The 10000-nt window shown below is 34.5% G+C and overlaps 2 protein-coding genes across 4 annotated transcripts in view; both read left to right on the top strand.

The window, feature by feature from the left end:
• LOC125030781 (lipase 3-like) overlaps positions 1–4516 on the top strand; it is an 8375-nt gene extending 3859 nt beyond the window's left edge. For all 3 annotated transcript variants that reach the window (XM_047621060.1, XM_047621059.1, XM_047621061.1), the window contains 6 exons: positions 1–45; positions 614–772; positions 901–985; positions 2680–2822; positions 3010–3098; positions 4105–4516. The exon at positions 1–45 is cut by the window's left edge and continues 48 nt beyond it. In XM_047621060.1, the coding sequence (XP_047477016.1) occupies positions 1–45; positions 614–772; positions 901–985; positions 2680–2822; positions 3010–3098; positions 4105–4165 (582 nt within the window). In that variant the 3' untranslated portion in view covers positions 4166–4516. The remainder of the gene's footprint in view (positions 46–613; positions 773–900; positions 986–2679; positions 2823–3009; positions 3099–4104) is intronic.
• Positions 4517–7097: 2581 nt separating this feature from the next.
• The window catches only part of LOC125030575 (NADH dehydrogenase [ubiquinone] 1 beta subcomplex subunit 4-like), a 3625-nt gene continuing 722 nt past the window's right edge, over positions 7098–10000 (top strand). The window contains exon 1 of the mRNA XM_047620699.1: positions 7098–7294. Coding sequence (XP_047476655.1) covers positions 7166–7294 — 129 coding nt within the window. The 5' untranslated portion in view covers positions 7098–7165. The remainder of the gene's footprint in view (positions 7295–10000) is intronic.

Raw genomic sequence — 10000 nt, forward strand, 5'->3', positions numbered from 1 at the left:
AAGGGACCCTTGGCTCGGGCGTCGTCGCAAGTCGTCTTGATAGAGGTTGGTATACACACACACACACACACACACACACACACACACACACACACACACACACACATATACATATATATATATATATATATATATATATATATATATATATATATATATATATAATATATTCATGAATATATACATAAATATGTAAATATATAGATATATAAATATATAAATATATAAATATATAGATATATAAATATATAAATATATAAATATATAAATATATAGATATATAAATATATAAATATATAAATATATAGATATATAAATATATATGAGTGTATACATGAATGTATATATGAATGCATATATGAATGCATATATGAATGTATATATAATAGTATATATGAGTGTATATATTAGTGTATATATGAGTGTATATATGAATGTACATATGAATGTATATATGAATGTATAATTGCGCATGCACTCGTGTGTGTTTGTGTATGTATGTGCGTGCGTGCATGTATACACACTTATATATCCATTGTACATATACTGTATAAGAGTACATCTGTCAGCTGATTTTCACGAGCAATTCCTTCCTAATTTGCTTTCTCCCCAGTCGCTGGCAAACTTCTTCGGAAGATACGAGTTTCTGTCGTTTGGCGTCCTGATGGACAAGGTTATGGGTTTTGCCTGTGACGAACGAGTGTTTACCTCAGCCTTGTGCCGGAACATTCTCTTCCGAATGACTGGATCTAATGAGAAACAGCTAAATAAGGTTTGGTCATTTTATGTACATCATGGTGATTTGAAAATTGCAAAGGGGAAAATATAAGAAATGTTTAGACATGACTAAATAGTGACCCATATCCAGTTTTCTAACCTCTGTGATTACGTTTTTTCTAGGAATTTCTGCCTGTTTTTCTAACTAATACCCCAGCTGGAACCTCCGTATGGACGGTCACGCATTACCTTCAGGAGATAAAATCAGGTCAGTGTGTTTACTTATTTTAATCACTTTAGTATAGATGATACATGCACATAATCAGTCTAGTATAGATGATACATGCACATAATCAGTCTAGTATAGATGATACATGCACATAATCAGTCTAGTATAGATGATACATGCACATATATGAATGCATTTCAAACTTAAACTTGTGGTCTGTCCAGTAAGGTTTAAACGCTCTCACCTCATTACTCGTAGGGAAACCTATTCCCATATCACTAGACCTTGGCGCATTGTTTTTTTTTTTGTCTTGTCAACATTTTCGTTTAGTGTGTGTTGTGTGTGTTCTAGCTAGGATATATATATTTTTTTTTTACTGGAATACATGCACTGCTGTACTTATTGTATTTTTTTTTTTTTTTTTTATTTGGGAATGGTGTACCGCTGTGAAATCAGTGGCTTTAGAAAGTTATAATCATAATCAATCAGAACTTGTTAGTAGAACGAAAGGAGCCGATCTCAAACACTTCCTATATCAGTTAGCTAGTTCCGTTGATATCTCTGTAGTACACTCTTGGAAATCGAGGAATTTTATGTGTTGCATAAATGATTTTACTCAATAATTGTGCAGCTGAAATAGGGATATATACAGGAGCGACAGCTAGTTTCGTATATAAGATATCTGAAACGCCGTGAAGTAGAATAATAAAGGAGAGGTAGTTGAAGCCGAAAAGAAATGATATTATGATAAAAGTTGACATATATCAAAGTTTTTGGATAAGACTCTATCAGTTCTTGAGAGCTATTTAGGCTTATTTCCGTTATTTAGATTCACCTGAACATAATTGTAATGCTCCAAGCTCTGCGAAGTTAGTGACAGGCACAACTGTATTTACCAGTCCGTCGGAGGTCGTCACAGGTCTGTTTGCTCGCACACATATAAATAGTGGAACAATAGTGGTATCTGGTTTACTGAAATTCTGACAATCCCTCGACACCTCTCTAAATTATCCTAAAGAGAGCCAGTGGTCCATGTCTCGCTGCCTCTTGCGATGCTCTAGTACATGGGCCTATTCAACTAATGGTGTTTTTACAACGTGGCAGATTACGACTTAGGCAAAGGTTTCTCTCTTCCACATCCGATCAGCCCGTTAGTAGTCTCATTCCCAGAAATGCCAATGGGGAAGGGAACTTAAACTCGTATGGTCTGTGGAGAACATGGTTTTCGGTAGCTGGGCGTTGTCATTAGCATGCCGTGATGCATACTGTTTACGACTGATCTGGAATTCCTTTGTTTAACAGGTTGACAACAGCGTCTGATTGGTATATCTTTCATTCCTCCATAGAAAAGGGATGATATTTTGTCTCTGGCAAGTCCATGCCCTAAAATCGTAATTGATCCTTAAACTGAAAACAAATGAGGAGTTCACAAATTGTGAGGTTTCTCAATACTTTCCCTCCAGGATGTGTATGCTAGCATGATTTTTGCTAAGACTCATGGCCTCATCAGATTGATTTCAATATCTAGTAGAAAGTAAACCTCCTTACACGCACCTGAGGACTCTCAGAATGCTCATTCTGGATTAGCTCTAGGCTATTATAAGGGCATATTATTGTGTTGTATTAAAAAAAAAAGTATACTTCAAAGTTTATTATCATTTGGCATTTTTTTGTGTTCATATTTTCACGATCTAGTTAAAGGCAACTCTAATAACAAATTGCTATTGATTTAGGTAACTTTCAGAGGTACGATTATGGTGAGGAGCTCAACCAACAGAAATACAATTCGAAATATCCCCCAAAGTACGACCTTAGCAAAGTTGTAGTTCCTGTAGCGCTTTTCTCCTCGGAAAATGACTGGCTTGCTGCACCCAAGGTAATCACAGGTGTCTAAAATAGATGTGAACCGAAGATTAAGTCATGCATATTGATAATGGTGAAAAGCAGTGTTGTGAAATATTCTCAGATTTTACATTGTTATGTACTAATTCTCACGATGGGAAACACTGAAACAGTGTTTTATCTGTGTATCAAAGTGATTTCATGTCCAAATCTCCCCCCAGGATGTCGAGCAACTGCGCCTTGAACTTCCAAATGTTGTGTACCACAAGGTTGTTGCGGATCCAATGTTCACACACTTGGACTTTGTGTGGTGAGTTTCGATGTTCGTCTTGTTTTTGTTTTAAAAACGACAGTTAAATGATTAGCAGACCACTGTTATGAGGCATTTTAGTGAATTTCATACAATATTTTGATATGAATTACGAGCATTGGGTGTGTAGAGATGATAGTGTTGCTCATTTCTCTTGTATCTGATATACTGCAACAATGCCAGCCAGCCATTTGTCTTGTAAACAAAGTGGTATTTAGAAATTTGCTAAGATATATCAAGTCCGTGCATATACTTGGCGTTATAGATGCAACACGTAGCTAGGTAGCATTTCTCACGCTTCCCCCATATATGTAATGATAGAAATCCTGATAAAATAGTATAATATTGCTCCTTTTTGCCATCATATGGTAATTGCATAAATCCCTAAACGGTTATTTCTTTAATATAAAATCAATCTGTGTGAAAGAAAAATCTAGGAATATGATAATTTGACTTACAAAGAATTGACAAAGCTTGTTAATCAAACTTCTATTGGGATCTTGACCCGTGTATCCAAGCTGCATATTGCAAAGATGAGCTAAAATGAGATAATATTACTGATCCTCCCAAGACGGATGTGATAATCGCCAGTGAGTCATGGTTTCGTTACTATTTCTGGCCTTTATTGCATATAGTAAAGGAGCAACTTGGGTAGAGTTTCTTGGAAATTCAGTTAATTCTATGAGAGAAGACTTCATATGATTTAGAATAATTAAAATAAAGGAAGATAATTAAATTGCTGGGATTCTTTCACATAGCAATAGCTTGAGAGATACGAAGGAAGGCGTAGTGAGAAATATATTCTGAAACAGTATATATCTTATACTTGTCTGAAAATGAAATTGGAACCTAAAAATTCACTAATAGTGTAAATATTTTTTTTCTGTGGGAAACCGCATTTTACTTAATAACACTTTACTCTAAAAGAAAACCTATTATGTATTGTATTTGTATTAAAGCAGAATATCTTTATTTCGTGAAACTCATATCACATTTATTTTCCCAGGGCAAAAGATGCTGATCAACTTGTGTACAAGCACGTACTGAAGATCCTGGCTATTTTCTGAGGATTATTCGAAGTCAAAGTTCAACCTGTATCATCGCTATGTCTTTTTTCAGAACTTTATTTGAGTAAACAGTATATCCTCTTCCAACTGTATGAACATTTAAAGAAGGAATATGTTTTGCTTATTTTCACATTATTGCCAACTTCAAAGTTATAATATGTGCGGACATCCCACCTGCACTAATATTATAATGAACTGAAACAAGTATTCAGACCGACAGTGAACCTAAGGAATGCACACTTTACGAGTGGTAGTAGTACATTTTGTAGTAGCATTCTAACATACTGCTGATTACACTTTTCATGGATATATGAAGAAGCTGAAAGTTTGGTTGATAAAAAGTAACAAATCTAATTTGTTTTATTTGTGAACATTTTATTTACTGGGATTATTATCGGAAAAAGATTTATGAAAACAAATATTTTGAATAAATATAGAAGCTTCTCGTGTTCTTCAATACACATATATCTAGTGATTCAATGAGATCCTACAAAGAATCATCACAATAGGAAACGCCTGTAAAAAAAATCTTGCTACAAAAAGAGAATGCCTTCCTGGTTATTATATAGAATTCTGTAAAACAAAAAAATAGCTAATCTGCAGTATAGCGTACGTAACTGTTTGTATTTGTAATTAATAAATAAAGACATAAGTAAGCATGTCCAACACCTGTAAATAATGCATTTGTATAAAGCAGCGTATATAATATAATATATATCCATACACATGCATACATACATCAATATATACATATATACATATATATACATTCTTTGAAATTCATCTATATCTATCTATACATAGATAGATAGATAGATAGATATGTATATATATATATGTTTATAATATATTTATATGTGTGTACATATACATATATACACATACATATATACATGCATAAAAAACATGCATGTGTGCCCCTTTAAGACTCATGTTGACGATTTTAGACGTGTTTGTGTGTGAGTGTAAATGTATATGTATGTTTGCATGTATGCATATTATATATATATATATATATATATATATATATATATATATATATATATATGCACATATATATGTATATACATATATATATATATACACACACATATATATATATATATATATATATATATATATATACGTATACATACACACACATATATACACACATATGTATGTTTGTATGTGTATGAGAGAGAGAGTGTGTGTATGTTTGGGAAAGAGAGAGAGAGACAGAGACACTTTATTTTCAAACCTAAGGCATAATTATTCTATAATGAAAAAATAAAGAGAGAGAAAAAAATAAAGAAAAAAATCTGTATATATAAATAAATATATATATATTTATATATATTTATATATATATTATACACACACACACACACACACACATATATATATATATATATAATATACGATCTACGGCTTTTCTTCGAAACTATAAATCTGCTCTCCAAAATTAAAAATAAATAAAAATAAACTTATACGTCGTCTTACCTGTTATCGTCCCAAAAAATTCCAAAGGATTAGCTTATGTCAATCCATAATACTATGTTTTTAAAATGCATACAATATACCGAGTAATCAAATCTATAATCTCAAGTTCACTTTTTTGAGGATTAAAAGGCTACTCGTCAGTAATGAATCCACAAATAAATAAATTTTGAAGAGAAAATTATCAGCTATTCAATGATTTGTTATTACAAATATCATACAACCCTGCATCTAAGGGAGAGGATGAAAGTAGCAATAATTACTTATTATATTCATATAAGACTACATACGGAAGATAGAACAGAATGTATTCATTCCTAAAAATAAACGGGAGACCCTAACGGACTGATAACGCCATCTATTGAGGCAACATGTAAGTAGAAGAGAACGGTCAACAGGAAACTATAACATTCTATTACCTTACCTTAATCGTTATCGAAGTTACTCTTCACGTAAGTGCTACGCAAGTTGTTTTTTTTTCTGTATTTGAGACAATTACTCAGTAACTTGATATCTTTGATTCTGTTTACGAAATTATAAGACAAATGATAGCGTTCTTACTATCAGCATTTGATTATATTTTATAGAAATAAATCACTTTCGTCAGTACTTTCTTCCCTCTTTCAACATCAAATAAAATCGACACTTGGAACAATATTCTTTCGTCATTTAGGAGCTCAAAACATTCATTTGGTCCTTTGCTTTTGCATCAGATCCCCCCCCCCCCCCTCAATCCCCTGGTCGTTGTCTCTCAACATCCTCCGCTTCATCTCCTAATGCACAGTCTTAATCATTTTGTCTACCCTCGCCCCCCAATTCTTTGCTCGTTGTCGTGGGGAGCTTAGGAGACGGGGATTGAGGCCCAATGTAATCACCCCTGCCTTGGTCTTCAGCCCTCGCCACGCCAATTTTGCATGGTCTTCTGCAACTCTTCTGTCCACTTATCCTAATCGCTAACTCACATTTACCCTTTCCGCCACGATACTGTACCATATGACCTTTGCTGTCGAGCACATTTATTTGTTTTAACCATTAACCATTTTTCATCAAATAGAGAAACGGTAAATATGAACAAAACACAAATAATACTTCAGATCTACTATATATCTACTAATACTGCGTATGGTATGTGAATATTTAACTATGACTGTTGATTTCAGTTTTAAGTAAACTTAATTTATAAAGTTTATATAACAGGTAAATGCTACATACCATATTGACCCTAAGAAATACATAAAAAAAAAAAATCGGAGGACTTCTTTTAATATACTGCCAGTAAAACCCCTGCCATGAAGCTGCAATCTGATTTAAAATATACCGGGTGAAAAAAAATATAAATAAATCCCATGATGTCAATAGACAGACGACAGAGAATACGCCCAACGCCATCTATTATCGAAATGTAGCACCTTGGCAGACCCAGCAGCATCACGCCACCTTAGCCTTCTTTCCGATCTTCCGTAAAAAAAAAAAATATCTCACGGCTTCGAGTAGTTCCTGCTGATCAGCTGAGATCACAACATGGCGGGTGGAGCTGCGGGTGTCGAGGCAATTAAGGAGAGGGCTGCCGTTAGGGCGGCTATCAAAAAGGAATTCCAGAAGCAGATCACAAATCCACATCGCCATGGCTCTGGAGAAGGAGGTGTTCTGGTAAGTATAATTGAATGCGTTCTGGGAATTCTGTGCTAAGACGGAACGATACCGGCCACGGATTTATTTTCATGTATATTTTGCATTACGTGGAAACGAAAAGTTAAGTTCTTCAGAGATTTAGTGTTTTATGGGAAGATGTTGGTTCTGTTGATAGTTATACACTGAGCATTATGTTATCCAACTTAATTTGTAGCTTTTCTAAAATTCGATATTTCGTAAACGTAGCCACAAAAAAAAAAAAAAAAAAAAAAAAAAAAAAAAAAAGCTAGAGAATACAGCAGCAGCAGCTAGTAATGGTTCTAATAGTAAAATACCAGGGAAAGTATTGGTATTGTTTATGAAGTGCCCTTTCCCCTCTGAGATTAAAGTTACTATTACTCCAGCCAATTTTCGGTAATCCGTGAACATCACCATAAGAACCAAAATCTTTCCTAACCTGGGGGCACAGACCTCCATTCAATTGCTGTGTTTGCCCATCGGTTCTTCTGCTGTGGGACCCCCATCTAATAGCCATGTTATTACTTTGCATAGCATTTGTTGCAACTTCATATCTGAGGTTGTTTTTTGCCTGCACAAATTATTTCATGTATCAGTGGGTGTAACTTTTCTCTGATTATTATTACTGTAAATGTATACCAAAATATTACATGTTGCACAATTTTCTTATTATCAACTTGTGAAGGAAATGCCATACTGTGTTGTGTGATGCAGCAGTAGCGATCTCGTCTAGCAATCTTGCTGACCTGCGTTCGAATCCCTCGCTGCCAGTGGATGGTCTTTCCTTGCACACAGGGGATAATTTGGAAGCAAAATGAAACAGATCGTTTGTCACACCACGAATATCCATTGTAACAAATGGAATCAAACTAAATTAAATTAAAGTAGATGAAAAGTGTCTTATTTTAGGTCATTCTGTCTATCATAGGCATAGTTTACCTTGTATTACAAAACTGAAATTATACCCTGGTCAGTATTGATAAAAGGGTATTGGTTTGCTTTCAAAACAATTTTAATATTTTTTCTGCTGGAAATTCACTGATTGATAAGGTTCTGGGTTTTATTCCTTGTGCAACTGAATTATTAAATAGATATTATGACCATTTCCACCAACAATCTTGGGACATTATGTAGCTGGGGGTTGTGGCTGAGTTGGGTAATAAAATCGTATAAAATGATTGAACACAACAAACCAAGACAAAATTCTTCTATTGGTAAAGGTTTACAACAGGAGTTCACCAGAGCCCAAGTCCCTGATTCTAGCCAACAATTTTGAGGAATCGGGGGTTGGGGGGATCTCATTCATAGCAGACATTTAAAAAAAACAAAATAAAGTGTTAAATGAAAAACTGAGCCAAAAATCATATTTCATATGATAAAGTAAGTGGAGAATAGATAGGTGTAAAACAACTGGGGATACACAGCAAGAGTATTCTATGAATGCCACAGTGTTAGCTTAGGTGGTGGGTTAGGACATATTGTTTAACAGCCCTGGAGGCCTGGGGGGCAAAACCCCCTGGCTAGGGGTACAGGTTCATAGCTAGGGGTCCAGACTGGGGGCATGGGTTCATAAAAAGGGGGTTGGCTAGGGGCATGCTAGGGGCTTTTGGTGGTGTTATTCCTATAGATTTTACAAAAAAAAATTGGTTGGATGGCCATAGATTTTTCTTTTTTGAAAGTTCACCCATAGACTTTCAAAGATGTTGAGCATGTCAATAGAGTTTATCAAGCCATTTTGAGTTTTTTCATGGTGTTTTTACACATTTTTTTTCTGTATTCATTCTTTCTCAGCCTTTTTTGCCCCATAATTTCCCTGATCTGCTTCATGCCTCCCCTGCTATCGGGACTATCAAATGAAGATTGTAGATAGAAGTGGTCATCAGATCTCAATGATTCATTTGCACAAGGAACAGCACCCATAATCATTGAAATCTTTCTCTCTGTTTTTCCTTTTTATGGGCCACTAAGCCATTATAGATATTGACCAAAATAGAATCTATACAGAACATGAAGGTGCAAAAAATACTTAAAATTGGCCGGTGAAACTTCATGGATGTGGCTGCCATCATTGAAAGTTTACAAGCCAATGTGCCAGTCTTCATTAAATTATATGTATGAGAATGCTTATGTGATTCTCAGATGGCTCCATGATTGTTTACATGGGCACTATGTTTGCTGCCTTGGTTATATGATACAGCCATTCCACTTCCATTTGGAAAGTTCATACAGAAGCATAAAAATTGATGGAAAAACTGCCAGTGTGATAGGGGCTTAACTGGATTATAATAGTATTTATTGCTCTAGTCATGTGATGCATTTCATATATAATGGGTTTTATTACCCATCTCCACTACCTCCAACTACATATTGTCAGAATAATAGGTAAGGTAAGCACAATTTTGAAATTGTAAAAGTCAGGCCTAGAGCCAAACAAATGAACAATTGGTTAGGGTGCATAATGTGGAGAAGGCTGAATGGGTATATCCTTGCTACCTGGTGTTTGGGCTCAGTTCATTACAAGAATAGATGCTGACTATCAATATAGAGTTAACTGCCAATTTTTTTTAATGACTTGATTGTAGGGGTTAAAAAAGGAGGGATATATTTGCTATTACCAAATTGAAGTAGAAGTAAAAAAAAAAAAAAAAAAATCATGAAATGTTAGTTAAATTTTGTCCAAACAACTCAAAAATGTGAACTGAAAAA

Source organism: Penaeus chinensis, chromosome 11, assembly GCF_019202785.1.
Source record: "Penaeus chinensis breed Huanghai No. 1 chromosome 11, ASM1920278v2, whole genome shotgun sequence".
Lineage (NCBI taxonomy): Eukaryota > Metazoa > Arthropoda > Malacostraca > Decapoda > Penaeidae > Penaeus > Penaeus chinensis.